This window comes from Drosophila navojoa, chromosome 3, assembly GCF_054131105.1.
Source record: "Drosophila navojoa isolate 15081-1374.11 chromosome 3, UAZ_NAV_1.0, whole genome shotgun sequence".
NCBI classification, from domain to species: domain Eukaryota; kingdom Metazoa; phylum Arthropoda; class Insecta; order Diptera; family Drosophilidae; genus Drosophila; species Drosophila navojoa.
The window spans coordinates 17490764-17505985 of record NC_142891.1 but is presented as its reverse complement, the minus strand read 5'-3'; the positions used below and the strand labels follow the sequence as shown (position 1 = coordinate 17505985).

At 38.1% G+C, this 15222-nt stretch overlaps 3 protein-coding genes across 5 annotated transcripts in view; all 3 read right to left on the bottom strand.

The window, feature by feature from the left end:
• The window catches only part of kek3 (leucine-rich repeat, immunoglobulin-like domain-containing kekkon 3 protein), a 39961-nt gene extending 29541 nt beyond the window's left edge, over positions 1–10420 (bottom strand). Inside the window, exons 1-2 of one of the 3 annotated variants that reach the window (XM_030382798.2) lie at positions 9753–10420; positions 6752–7225 (exon numbers count right to left, since the gene is read on the bottom strand). The gene's annotated coding sequence lies outside the window, so the exon portion shown is untranslated. Of the gene's footprint in view, positions 1–6751; positions 8520–9752 lie in introns of those variants that run through there. The other 2 variants (XM_030382801.2, XM_089257434.1) reach the window with 2 other exon arrangements.
• A 712-nt stretch (positions 10421–11132) lies between these two features.
• Positions 11133–12162, bottom strand: LOC115562069 (seminal metalloprotease 1). Its single transcript, XM_030382802.2, has 2 exons — positions 11903–12162; positions 11133–11846 (listed from the first exon to the last, which is right to left on the bottom strand). The coding sequence occupies exons 1-2, from the start codon at positions 12135–12137 to the stop codon at positions 11281–11283; spliced, it is 801 nt and encodes a 266-aa protein (XP_030238662.2). The 5' UTR covers positions 12138–12162; the 3' UTR covers positions 11133–11280.
• A 1942-nt stretch (positions 12163–14104) lies between these two features.
• LOC108649635 (uncharacterized) lies at positions 14105–14917 on the bottom strand. Its single transcript, XM_018098610.3, has 3 exons — positions 14650–14917; positions 14335–14592; positions 14105–14266 (listed from the first exon to the last, which is right to left on the bottom strand). Exons 1-3 carry the CDS (start codon positions 14808–14810, stop codon positions 14242–14244), a joined length of 444 nt encoding a protein of 147 aa, XP_017954099.1. The 5' UTR covers positions 14811–14917; the 3' UTR covers positions 14105–14241.
• Positions 14918–15222: the final 305 nt, after the last annotated feature.

Sequence of the window (15222 nt, the reverse complement as noted above, 5' to 3'; positions counted from 1 at the left end):
GAAATGTTAAATAATTTAGACGAAAAACTCTCAATTTGTTCTGCAGCAAATTGCAGCTAAAGTGAAAAGTGAATAAAAAAAAAACTATAGCAAATGAATGAAACTAAGGCGTTCTGTGTTTACCTTTATTAAATTCATATATATCTTTTTGACATAACTTCTTAAAGCTAGATATATGATAGTCTATCATACTTTATATAGTTTGTAATATATCTGGATTTAATTAGCAAACGAACAGCTTTTTATGCAAAGGGGAGCAAAGCTGGATGACATATATTATTCAAAATGATTTGTAATGGGACTTAAAATACATACATATTTACATCTCCACATATATATTCTTCCAGAAATATATATAAATATGAATTAGGAGTCTGTCGTTGTCCCTATTTGCTTTGGGATTATGGTGAGTGGTTGTCTTATGCATAACCAACTAGAAAGAATGAAGTGTCAGTTGTGAGCTCTATGACAACTAATATCCATTTGGATGTCGTAAGCCCTCTGCTGGCCAAAACAAAATGCATTAATGCGGAAACGCATTTTGTCTGCTTCTATTTGCATATGAGTTTGAACTAGAGGCAGCTCGCACGTATTCAACTTTAACAACTATCTACAGCAAGACAAACAGACTGAGTGAGAGGGCAAGGGAGGGGCAAAGGACATGTTGTGCTTTTTATGCGTTGGCATACACAAAAATTTGTGCTAAAGGACTTTTGCTTACAAACGAGCGAGCTGGCAAAAAGTGTGGAAGAATTGCATTGTTTTTCGCAGTCAGGCAGAAGCCAGGACCAGGCCCAGGCCCAGGCCCAGACGCAGGACCAGGACACACGTGCAAGGATGTATGCATATGTCTTGGCTGGGATTTGTGCTCCTTAGCCCGCCCTTCCCCAAGCATTCACCTCACTGGCAGCAGCAGACAACTGCAGATGATGAGCCTCAGATTATATGCACTCACTAGCGTTTGCTTTGTCTCCTGCCCTCGTCTTGGGCTCGACAGGTTCTGTCAGCTGCCGCTACTGCCGTTGCTGGGCCGTCCTTTGGGCCTTTGTGTGGTGCCAACAGGACATGCATAAGTGGCCTGTCTCCTCGTTCCAGGCTCAACAACTTTACTGCATTTTTATTTATATTTACTCTTGATTGTTGCAGTCGCTCTGCTGCTGATGCTGCTGCTGCTGCTCCTCCTGCTTCTTCTTCGTCTTCTTCTTGTTCTGTTGTTCTCAGTGCTGTTTCTGTTGCTGCAGACAAGTGGAAACAACATTTAAAACAACAAATCCTCCCAACTGCCTGCACTTTTTACTCTCAAAACAATTAAACCCAACAAACTTTTCTCTGCATCTCTCTCTCTATCTCTCTCTCTCTCTGCCTCTCTCCTGCTCTTTATCTATCTCTTTGTCTCTCTCACTTTAATTGAAGCTGCTTTTTTTTTGCTTTTTTGTTTATTTTTGTATGGCAAATGTGCTTGGCCTTTAATTTATTTTTGCTTTCCTCTCTTCGTCTTTTTTTTTTTTTGGCAATTTTTAATACAATTTTCATGTGTGCGTGTGTGCGTTTCCTGACATCAGTCACTGTAAAATTAACTGTCACATCGAAAAGCTTTACACAATGGCAGCGAATAAGTCTGTCACTGTCTGAACGATGCTTAAATGGGCCTTCAATATGCCCAGTGTGAGTCTTTAAAATGGACAAGCTGTGCGAGGGAGATGGCAAAAGAGAGGCAAATAGAGAGAGAGAGAGGGAGAGACAACGTAGTAGTAGTGATTGGGATTTTATTAATAGATAATGATGAATATGGAATGCTGAGAATATTGAAGCAGTGGAATCAGTGCTATGATTTGTTATATGACAGTAAAAGAAAGCATCAAGTATGTATAAAATAAAGTGATCAATATTCATCAGGTTTAGGAAAAATAAAATATTTAAAGAGTATACAAAGAATATTATTTGATTATTTTTATGCAGCTGTTGGGTTTTTCCAGCTATTATTATATGAACTCATGTTTTTAGCCATACAATAAGATGAGCTGTAAGGTAAACCCTAAAAATATTATGGAAAATAACTAACTCTGTTGTACTTCTTCAATGTAACTCAATTTCCCGTTTTGGCATAGAAATATTGAAAAACGGACTAAAGAACTGCAAAGCTGCATCAACAATTAAACTAAAAACATCTGAGCCTGAATTCATGTTATTCTCTGTGCGAGAATGAATTAATTCTCTAAAAAGTCTATTTTATTTGCGTAAATTATTAGTCAAGTCATTGATGCTCTGCAACATTTCACTCCAAGAATCAATTTATCAGAGACAATTTTATTAAGATTTTAAGGCTTTAGAAGTCAGAGCAAAACATGCTATCTAAGCTCCATAGAATCAGAGCAGGTCAATAGAGCCCTTTGGAGCAGCGACAATCACTGTTGAGTCTCTGTTTGCTTTCGGCATGTGACGTCACAAAATTTCCAGCGACTGACGCTGCCTGGCTGTGGCATTTGCCTATTATTCAATGGCAACGCAACACAAATAGCGTTTTGTGTCTATTTTAGTGTAATTTTCCGCACAGACGGCGACCCCAAAGCACACACAGAGCTCAAGTCGTCGAAAGCCCTAGAGTGGGGGCCAGCTTCCACGCAAAGGAGTTTTACGGCTCCTGCTGCTGGTGCTGCTCCTGCTCCTGCTGTGCGTGGCAGCCGCCAAAAAAGCTGGCAACTTAAAACAAAAATTATTGGCCAGCTGCGACGCCCAAGTTATAAAAATAGCAACGGACAGCCAAAAAACCAAATTGCCGCAAATTGAGTTTGAGCCAATTTTATTCGATTCGGGTGCACTAAGACTTGTTGAAGCGGGTTAAATGTTTTATCCGTTAAGAGAAGGCGCTGCTAAAGGCATGGAATATTTTCTTATATATCACAATATATATTTATTTTATATATATTTTGTATACTTTAATTATGGTATATGGGGTGATATTGTGATTAAACTTTATATATGTATATATAATTTATACAAAATAAATCAAAATTTTAATTTGACAATACTGACAGAATTCTAGCAAGGTTTATAAATATCCATATAAATATAAATGTTCCTCACCTTACTCCCTCAAGAATAAACTAGCAAAAGTCGATTGCTTCTACAATAGGTATATCCCATTCGACCACATCCAACTAGCTCAGCTATACATACATACTTTTCGATATATTTTGTGGCTTTTCAGTTCTCTTCTTCTTTTTTCAGTTTTCTCTGAATATGGTTTGGCTTGCGAAATGTCTCCGAAATACGCCCCATAGTTTTTTTTCTCATCTGTTTTTTTTAGCATACTCATGCTTTATGGCTTGTCTGCTATCGATTTCAATTGTGTCATGGCACATTGTGCAATCCGCCAAACTCCAGCAGCCTCAACGACCGAGCCACTCCGCCCCCCGCGCTCTGCTATATTTCATTTGCTTTGCGGGAACTTCAAAGCGCGCAATGAAATTGACACCCGCAGCGCCAGCTACGCTCCAAATTGAAACTATGGGCGAGAAAATAAATGTGTAGCGAAATGGAAGCTGCAGTTAACCCGCTCGAGCTACCCAAGCGCCACTCCCACTCCCACTGAAGCGCCACAGCAACCCCAAATGCAGCACCCCGCGCGTGCCCCAACGTGGCAATAAAACCATTTTAATGAGATTTAAGCTTTAAATTTCGCGCTTTATTTACGTGAGTGGCGACAGCCGGAGTGGGCGTGGCTAAAAAGGCAAATTTACGCCACAGCGCCAGAGTGTCTCGCGGCTGCCGTAAAAAAAATAAACTTATACATTTATAAACATACATATATATGTATGTATGTATATGTATAAAAGGAGTTAACTTCATTATGTAACTCAAGGGAAATTTTAATTAAAAGCGTGCGAAAGATTTAATTGATTATACCCAGTGCTAAAGTCAAGTAGATGGGGTAGTCAGGGGAGGGGCTGGCGTAGGTGCTAACGAGCTAGTGAGCAAAATGGAATGAAACTGAAGCAAGGGGAATCATATGAGAAAGTCTGTCATGACAGAACTGAAGTAAACGGCGTCTAATGGTTAAGGATTGGTTTTTAAACTAATAATGAAACTGCTCAAGTTTAATTGTATTAAAAAAGTATGCAACGTAGGTTATCGGGTATATCTATATAATATCTATATATAATCCTAACAACATTGATATGAAAGTGAGATGTGCAACACGTTTAAAAAGCTAAGGCAAGTCAATCTCATCAAAAATATGATGATGAATGCAAAAAAGTCTATAGGGTATATCAGACTAAATAATTCGCATAATCATTTAAGCTCTTCACAGCGCAATCAATCAATACCTGTAACTTACAGGGTATCTATAATCTCATCAAGACAATATTCACTTTCACTGCAAGCAATAAAGGTCAAACTTTTCAACTCGCATTATCAGCCTAGAGCTTAAGTACTACAGGGTATGGCTGAGCCCATCATCGGCGCAACTATTTGTATTTTTATTGCGCACTCAAAACTGACCGCTGGCCATTGAAAATTATCTTAGCCCCAGCGACTTGGCAAATATTTTAACAAGTTTGTTAAAACATTTTATGAAAATTGCGGGCACACGGTCAAGAGGGGGAGGGGCCAAGTCGAAGGCTGGCTTCAAAAATAAAAGTTTACACAGTTAATAATAAAACCATTTACTATGCAAATATTTTGCCAGTCCAGGACGGGGGGAGGTGCGAAAAGGGAAGCTGCCGGTTGACCCCAGTGCAAGTCATTTTTCACGCTTAGCATATGAGAATTTGAATTTGGGAGTGCAAAGTGGACGCAAGTCGAGATGTGAGACGTTAGATGCGAGACGCTAGCTGTTGGCTGTTAGACGTTAGGCAATAGACGAGAGGCCACAAACTCCATAGCCCCCAAGCACCACAGCTGGAGCTCGAGTTGAGTGCATGCAAATGTGTTTGCAATGGGTTAAATATGCTGCGCAGACCCCCAGCTATATGCATATGCATTGTGTGTAAGTGTTTGTGGGTGAGTCTGTGTGTGTGACCACCCTGCCTCCCACCCATACTCTGGCTTTTTGTTTGCGCTGACTTTGAGTGAATGAAGTGCAGCAGCAGGCGCGGAGCGGGGGCCAGGCAGCCATGAAAAATTAAAAAGGGATTTTGGTGCGGCAGCTGCTGAAAAGCGTTTGAATAGTAACTTGAACAAATTTTTTTCTCCATCTCCCATTTTTTTTTTTATGTGGAATTTTTTGTGTGTGTGAGTCAACGGGGGGTCTGTCAGCGTTTTCCGAAAGTGCCACCCGAAACACATGAGCTGAAAGATGATATAAGCCAGCATATTGGACATGTGCTTTGCACTTGGAAAGCGGCAACGAAGTGGCCAAAGTTGCATGCCAAATCAAGTGTTGGAAGGGGAGGAGGGAGAGGCTAGGTTTTTTTTTTCGGAGTGCAAAGTTCGCTTAATTATGTGGCCAGACCGATTGAGGTTGAAGTGCAGCCCTATAATTGAGAAGCATACTTTACATAAAGTGAAAGATAATGAAGATGTGCCAAGCATGGGCTAGGGAAATGCTAAGAGCGGTGGTATATTGACAAGTGGTTTGGAGTTAGAGCACGAGTCCGCAACGCTTTTCTATAGCCAACTAGTAGACAAATAGAATAGGCAACCGTAGAAAGGCTTACATTAGGCAAGGCTTGGGTTAGATTGTATTTGCTGAGTATTATTAAATGTGCTACAGCATATCATCCTTAATATTCACTGAGCTCTTCATTCAATATAGAATACGTATTGAAATTTGATTTTGATTTATTTTTCTTCTTATTTTTCTTGCATTTTTAATATTTTATTACACAAGTTATTTCTTTGGCATGGACAAAAATACTCCCAATGGCAGGCTATATTATGACATTCGTTTTTTTTTTTTTTTTTTTTTTTTTTTTTTTTTTGAGAAACACATTTATAAAATGTGAGCTATTAATTAAAAAAAAAAAAAAATAAATAAATAAATAAATAATAATAACAATTTCACACTTGCATAATTGCAAGAATAAGTATCTATTAAAAAAAAAAAAACAATGAGAAATATTTGGCATGTAAGAAATAGAATCTATTGACCAATGAAATTGCATGGCTAGGAAGGGGCTGGCCAATTTATATTCATTGACAAACAGCTTAAGCTGAATAAATTAAATAATCCTCAAGATAAAATTAGAACAAAAATATGTATCGTAAACCATCATCAAAAGCTATTTTTTTCAGTTATTATGATCCATTAGACAATCTCATAAGCTAAATGTGGCTCATTGTAATTTCTGTTTTGCTATAGAATCCTATTTAAGCTATGGATTTTCCGCTAAGCCTTATGGCAAGAGATTCGCTTTGAGTAATTAAAAATGTGTATATGTATTTTCTCAACCTTTTTTTTTTTTTTGGTTTTTAGTAATCTTCGTAGCTGTTTCATATATAATTTTATGAATGCACTGCAGCTTCTTTTGAAGACAAAAATAAACTCTTTTGTTTTTTTTTACAATTTGTTTGGGATTTGGTGCTTTGATTAAACTTTTAACGGTAGTCTGTGCCGGACAGAATACAAACTAATGTTGAACTTTTCCGCTGCTCTTGTAACTTTGCACAATCCAATTGGATTTGTGCAATGCTTAAGGTCCGACAAATGCTTAAACCCAATAAACTGCAGCTGAGTGACAAAGGCAAAAAAAAAGAAGAAGAAGAAAAAGGAATGAACGAAAAACTGTAAGGGAAAGGAAAAGCTTACCTTGTGCAATAATGAAAATTCGTTGTAAAAAGTAGCTGGCGACTCGTAAAATTGTTGCCAATCGTTACACTTGCTCTTCCTTCCCCTTAGTGTCTCTCTCTCTTTCTCCCTCGCTCTCTCTCTCTCTCTCTCTCTCTTTCTCTGTCTCGGTCTCTCTGGTGCTCACGTTTATTATTACAGCTCTTGTTGATGTTTTGCTGATTGTTGTTGTTGTCGGTGCTTTGATATTAGCAATTGCTGATGTTGTTGCTGTTGTTGTTGTTGTTGCTGTTATTTTAGCGTTGAATTTTCGTGTTTTTTTTTATGACGTTTATTGTTTTAGTCACTTGACAGCGCGTGAACGCGAATGCGAGTGCGAATTGAAATGAATTTCGTTTTAACCCTTTCAACAATTCGGTTAAATTGCATTGCGGGATTTTTGGCCTTAAATTGTTTATAGGCTTTTGTCAGGTTTATTGTTTATTATTTGTTTAACTGGCAAAATGTCGAGCGTGAAAACAAAGAGAGGCAACAATAAAAATATTTTTAATACGCATTTTTTGCAGCTCGTTGAGCGGCCACCATGGCCTTTATCCTTTGTCCCTTGCCCCCAATCGTTATGGCAATGACAGCCCATATGTCTGAAGATTTATGACCGTACGAAATAGCAGGCGGCTTTCTTGCCACGCCCCCCGTAACGAGCCCGTTTACCCAGTCAAATGCGTAATGAATTATGCAATGAAATTTGTTTCATTTTTCCAACACACACACGCACACACATACATAGACACACAATTGAAATTTTGAAAGATTGCCGGCAATTCGCTCGTTGTCGTTGTTGTTATTGCAATAAAACTCGAGAAAAATGAGATTTATGAAACGTATTTGTTGATCTTGGCACATGAAAATCTGCTGAATTATGTATGGGCAAATGGTGGGAACACATTTGGGGATTAGCAGCTTGTTCAGCTTTAGTATCTGCACTCATTTGTGCCTCGAGGTCAAACGCGCTGGCGCCCCCACACTTGGCCCGCTTCACTCATAGACACAGCATCCTGACAGCCTCCTGGGAGGGCGCGGCTGCTTCCTGTACGTAAGGCCAGGCTCGAGCGCTTGAAGGACTTCCCTTCAGTTGGCCTCACACCATGGCTATGGATGTGGCTTCTGGCTTTGTCGTAATCTCGTAGTCTCATAACCTCGTCCCGCTTTTGTTTTGTCTATTTTTTATATTTGTTTATGCCTCGCCCCTTTTTCTGTTTCTGTTTCTCTTTTCATTTTTTTTCGTTTTTTTGTTTTTAAATTTTTGTTGGTCTCCTTTTTCGCTTATTAGTCTGCGTTTTGCACACAGACAGAAATTTGCATACGAGGCACGTCTCTGACATTTTTCTTCAACTTATGCTTTATTTTTGCCTCTGCTCTGCGCTCATTTCATTATTATTATCATTATCATTATTATTTTTATTACTTTTACTCTTGTTGTTCTTGGCACGAGTTGCCTTCAAAGTGCAAATGCGAGATTTCTTAGCACCACATTAAAACAGACGACAGCGAATAGCAAAATAAATAAGAAGCAAATGAGAAATGGAAAATGCTTTAAGTTTTTTCTTAATAAGCAGAAGGAAGCGCCTAGAACATTTGTCATTTGCCATTTGCCATTTTTCATTCGAACTTTTTCCTCTTTCTGTACGCATTATGAATGCTCCCATGGGGTTAATTACAAGATTGGATTGTACAATTTTTAAATGAATATTAAAAATAATTCATTTTTATTTTGAATATCAAATAATGTGTACTTTGCCCATTTAATTCAAGGAATTCACTGCATAGAAGAGTTTGATATTAATAGAAATAAATATAAAAATTTGCATAAAGTGAACTTCCAATGAAACCATAAAAATAGGTATTATTTAAATCTCTGATTTAATTGCCAATTTAAGCCAAAAGAATATTTGCCTATTTGATTGCCTCTGATTGACAATTTTTATTCATTTATTGTATTTATTTTGTTTGTTTAATATAATAAATTACTTTTAAAAGTAGTTGTTTATTTGATCCTGATATAAAATTATTATTCGACAAAATTTGATTTTAAAATCCTCAATTGCCAAGCAAAAAAAAAAAAAAAAATAATAATAATAATAAAAATACTTTGACTTAGTATATATATTTATATAATAATCTCAGTAAAGCATATATATATTATATTATTTTTGAATATTTTTTTAAATTTATATTTTCTTTTTTTACTTTTTATACTAATTATACTCTAAGCCCATTGAGATTTCAACAAAAACCTTGGTTTCAAAAACATAAAAATAAATGAAATTTTTAAAATAAATAAAACATATTTCTCGCACATAAATCTATCTTTGACTTTGTATCTCAAATTTTAATAAAATGTGATAATCTTTTGCACAAAGCATGTTTTTTTTTATGAATTTTCAGCTGCAGTCACGATGTGGGCTTTTTGTTTTTATATTTTTTTTTTTGCTTAAAATTATATTTATATATATCTTTGATTATATAGGTTTACCAGATTATTTACTTCAATATAAACAGTTTTATGTTTTTCTTTTTTTTTCATATTGTTGTTTATTTTAACATAGAAAGAAAGTAGCAAACTATAAACTATTTAGAAAAAAAAGCAGATTAAGCCCCAACGGGCGTTATTGGCTTGCAGTATTATTATTTTCAATTTGATTCACATTGAAATAAACATTTAAGCATCATTTAATATTCCTTTCATGCCATTTATTTAGTCAACATGCTCACACTGCCAATTAGTCAGCAGCTAAAAGTGAGTGGGAAACAATCAAGACTTATTGCCAAGCTGAAGTTAGCCAATTTGGGCATTAATAATTTATTCCTGGATTATATACGTCTCATTGTCTTCATTTGCATGCAATGCGCAAAACAATTGAGACTAAAAATAACAGTAAAGTCTCATCGATATTTTGGTTTATTTAACACCTGGAAACTCCCTTCGATACACTTCCAAAAATAAGTTTATTCGCTGATTTACCTGGCGACCCAAATCACGCCTCCCGCTTTGCCCTTTTTGCCGGAGGCTGCGCCCATCAACTTGTAATTTGTAAATTAAATTGCTTTGTGCAGGCTTTCCCTCTTTTGCGGTTGGCCCAGCCCCCTTCTGTGCTTTGCCTTGTTTGCCTTTTCCCGTTTTCTTTTATTTTTTACTTTTATTTGTATTTTTTTTCTTTTTTGTGCAAAAATGCAAATTTATCAAATTGGCTGAAGGTCTGGATTTTGATGGCGGCCAATTGAAATGCCAAAAATTAATTACACATGCCTGCCACACATACGCACACTCACGTTTTTTTTTTTTTTTTTTTTTGCTGCTGCTGCTCGTGTTACTTTGTTTGTTGTTGTTGCAGTTTACACCTTTTAATTGATTACGGCGACATACACAGACACACGCTGACTCGCACGCTCACACGCACAGACACACACACACCTCTGTGTTATTTGATTTTGATATATAATCGGAATTTGGCCGCACACACGATTCGAGACGAGCACGAAACACAAACTTTGTTGGCAATTGGCGCTTGTCATTTGGCTGTGTCTACTGCCAATTGTTGGTGGCCAGGCTAAAAGAGCCGCAACATGAACGCCGTTAAACGAACGTGGCCACGTTTCCGAGTTGACTGATTTGAGCCACCGCCGCTGCTGCTGCTGGCCAAGGCACGAGCCGTGGCCAACACCGAGGCGAGCCTCTTATCACAAACGAAGCCTGCACGACGCGACGTGCATCTGTGTTGAGTTTCTGCTTCGGCTCGGCTCCAGAGCGCAACGCAGACGCCCCAAGCAGACGTGCACGTAGATAAAGAGAGGGAGAGAGAGAGAGAGCGCGAGCGAGCGAGCGAGAGAGCACCACTGCCGGCTTTCGTTGGTGTATGGTGAATTTGGAGCGTAGTACGCATTGGTGTAAGCTTGTTGAATGCTGTTGCACGCGGTCTTGCGGCACGTTGAATGGGCCAAAAATACGAGGCCGCACGCTGTTATCAGTTGTGCGTAGCACTTATCATTGCTGAGGACTCTGTCAAGCTGCGATGTGCGAAAAATTAGCTGCTAGCTGATGCCATGCGATTCGAGGTGTAAGTGAAGTAAGTGCTCGTTATGCTCAGATAGATGACTTGATGTTGGAAATGATTGCAAATTAGGTACAAAAAAACAAAAAACCATAATAGATATTTGGTTTTAAGACAATGATAATCAGTAATCTATTGTAGATCTGGCTCTGAATCTTTCGTTTAGATTGCTGGAATAAGCAATTCCCGTCGAGCCTTCGGACTTACCAAAGCGCAGGGATTTGATTACTGATGAGAAAACTTTAGGTATTGATTGAATTGAAAGAATTTGAAACTGAAAACATTCAATGATCATAACATTTTTATAATAATTTTATCGAATTTACAATTTACAGTTTGGCTCAGTTTGGTTCGATCGAATTGGCCTCATGAATTGCAATCAGGCAGACTTCACCTATTCCTCTCCCAATTCCACTCATCGTATTCACTAGCCATAATTAATCAATTTAGCTCATGCAATTGTGCAAGGCTCCAAACTTTTCCGTAACACTTATACATAGCATTCAATTTTCTAATATCAGTCAAGCTCAATTGCAGTCGAGTTCCGATTAACTTCTCGTAGCCCTTGATCAACGGCACAATGGTTGGTTTGTCATTCTTGGATAGTGCTGTGGCATAGTAGTGCATGATGCTGCCGTAGTCATATTCCTCGCCGAAATTGTCCACTTCGTCCTTGCGGAACTTTCTGAAGTTGTATTCCATGTTCTCTTGTATGTTTTCATATTGTATTCGAACATATTCATCACGATTCCACGTGCTTTGCTGATGGTGAAAGCCCAAGGAATGCAGAACCTCATGCACAATAACGCCGTGTTGGAAGCAGCCATCTGGGGACAAATTGAGCTCTTGTGGACCGCCTTGGTAGCCCGCTGCGGCGAAACAGCCCACTTTGTCCGAGGTGATATTCAAATAGTCAGGCTGATCGCGCGTGGCTTCCTTGAAGACGACACAAGAAACCGACTCGAGAGTGCGAAACGCTTGCAGAACGTCATTACGATTCTGCTGATCTAGAGTAGGGAACACAAATAACAAGACAATTCAAAAACTTGAAAATAAAACTCACCTATATCGCTATTGAAATAATAGTACACAGTGCCATTGGGCCAGCGATAAGTTTCACTGATCAATCCATTTCTGTCCTTGCTCAGGATCATATCGCCTTCGGTGTATCCAGCTATAAGCATGGGATCGGTTTCAACACGCTCTGAAGAGGCTGCGGGTGCTGCATAGCAGCTCTTCATCAACACCAGGATCAGAAGTATTTTAGTAAAGCCCCACATGTTCTCAACTGGATGCATTAGTAGCGACTGTTTCGATTTTTTCCTTACACTTTTATATGTACGCCGAGAACATCAATTAACTTTGAAAATATAATGGCATTGACTTATCTAAAATTAAAGTAATATATTATATATTTTATTTCAGTTTATAATAACTTCACCTTTATCATCATATAAAAGAATTTTTCTAATTTCAATATATGTATAAATTTCTATATCCATATACAAAATTAGCTCACGTTAATCTAAATATTTTGCTATACTTCAAACAATTAAAGCCGGTATTTTTTTCTATTTTAATTTCTGCGAGGGTTTCTTATCTATGTCGTAACTGTATGTTATATTTATGGCATAATTTTAGCAAGCTTTTTTCTTTAAATTGGATATATTAGTAAAAGGCAATTGACTTACACTTGATAATATTGTGAAATTACATTTTTGGTATCTCAAACTTGAAAATTAGTGAATATCTTATAAGTGTATGATATTATAACTGTCTAAAACTCATAGTTGCATAAATGACCAAAGATTGCTCACTTGCTTTATAAGCATTATATTGTTAATCTAGATACACGCTCAAGTACATCCACTAAGTATCAACGACTTATTTAAATTTACTTTTTATTCCTTTATATTTATATTTGCTCCAATTAAATTTAATATTTCTCATCTCATGCTTTTCATGCTACCTACTGCCGCATCAAATCTTGAAGCCTCCCGTAAATAAGATTCGATTGCAATGGGTAACTTGAACTCTTATGAACCTTTTTTGACTGGAGATAAGTCTTTTGTTTAAGCCTTGACTTGCGTCAACTCTTGTCTAGTCTGCTTTTCGAACGCTAGGTGTCGCTTTGATGCTGTTGTGAAACGCTTTGGTGTCGCTGCCGGCAGTGTGAGATTGAAAACTTAGCAAGCTGCTGCTTCCTAATTGATGTATTGTCAGCAGCCTCCGCACAGCATGTCCGTGTCCTGTTTGCCAGCCAGGCAGCAGCAGCAACAATGACAACATCCATTCGACTATCAGGCCACTGATGCTACCACTACGACTACTACGACTACTTCTTGTGGAGGACTCTGTCATTTGGGAACATTCATTTTGACTTTCATGCGCTTGTCAACTGATGATGGCTAAGAGTGTTTTGTTTTTGGTCACTTCATCGTACTTGCCAGCCCCATCATCGTCTCATTGCAGTTGTTGTTGTTGCTGTTGCTGTTGCTGTTGCTGTTGCAAACTGTTTTTATGGCCGTGTCATCGTTGCCAAAGAAATTCGATGCACTTGCTTTGGCATATCAATGCGACCAGCTCCTGCTCCTGCTCCTGCTCCGGCTGTTCCACAAACGCTAAGCAGGCCAAACTAATTACCGTGCATAATAAATCAGAGCTGTCATAGTTTGCCATTAGCTTGACAGCAAATGTCCGAGGCACAGGTCCTGCTTGCTTATTGGCTGCATTTATGCAAATTGCCACAGCACTGAGAGCGTTGAGCCAAAGTATTGGACCTGAACATGCTATGGCTATAGACTTTTGCATTATTAATTGCGATTCGTTAGCATTTTCCGAGAATTTGCAACAGCTCTAACCTAATAAGCGACACCCAAAGCATACAACATGATTGCTTGACATATATATATAGTGAAAGCTGACGTGGGTGGACACCGAATGTTTCACTAATAAGATAAGACTATAATGTGGAGCACTACTTAAGTAGTCAACTAGATTGTACTATATACGAAATTCGACATGCATTCGATGCAGCTGTCCGTTAAGGGAGCTTTCACTGTATCGCACCAACTTCGATTGCTACTTCTCCCCCAAGTAAGTTCGTATTTCTATGCAAAATTAATTGATTTCCTTTAAAAAGGCAACAACTGACATATTTTTCTAATAGTGGGGTAATTTATAATGGTGGAGTGCGGCAAAAGCTTTTAAAAATAAGGCTGTCCTGATGATTGAGCCAAATTGCAACAAATTGTCAGGCAATTAGTTGCAATTGGAACATGACTAGAAGTTCTTTAATGAATACTTCACTTATGGCTTTCCATTGCAACAACAACAACAATTTCGACAATTTTATTTCGTGCCCATTTCTGGGTAATAACAAAATGAATAATTTTGCTGCTCTCAATAAAGCAAAAATGATTGATTCCTGTGTAAGAATAGTACAAAGTACAAAGATCAAATAGAGATTCGATTTTGATGAACTTTTGAACCCACCTCAACTGCCTGAAAAAGTTAACCTTCTTGCGCACCTCGGGTATATTGTGCATGTGATCATCTAGAAATTTGTAATAGGTGCCCGTGATCGGATCAAAGTCGTTCTTCGGCAAACGATTCCACATAAAGTCTGGCGTTTCCCCTTTGGGCTTCAGTGGCTTGCAGCGCGAGGGATAAGGCTGGGTATACTCACGCATATAGCCAGACTTCATGGGCTGCACTAGTTCCTCTTCCTGGTCCACGGGCCCATAGCGAGGACTGTGGCAGTTATCTGGGTGAGCTATGAGAGGACTACAATTACCTAAAGCCACTCACTCTTCCATGTTGAACGACTGGAAGTTGACCAGCTTGTGATCGGTGGTGCAGAGTGTGCGCTGTGGCCGAGAGCCCTCCTCCATCATGATTTGTGTGGTTGTCTTCATCAGGGAGCTATCGTAGTGTGGCTCCCACAGCATCGTCTTCTTCTTGGAGGCCATGCTCGCAACGCAAGGAGCAAACGTGAACTATTGAATTATGTGTTTTGAATCTGGAATATAGAATCCTTAAATAAGTCAGCACTTGTATAATTTTTCAATTTTCATTTGACAGCAGACGTAGAGTGAAATTGAATATGAAACGTAATAGAAATAGACTGGGTAAAAATACATGAGAAATTGGACATTTTAAGAGAACCCGATAGTCCATTATTTCCTTTGGCGGGCCAGTACTAAAAATATATACCAGAATGACAAATAAATGGATAAGCAAAAGAAGAGAAAGAAGTCGATGTCTTTCTCTAGAGTTTTTTATAGCGGAATGGAAAGATATATATATATATTTCATATGTATATTTGAAAGTAAAAAATACATAAATAAAAATACAAAATATATATATAAAAAAAAAAACAA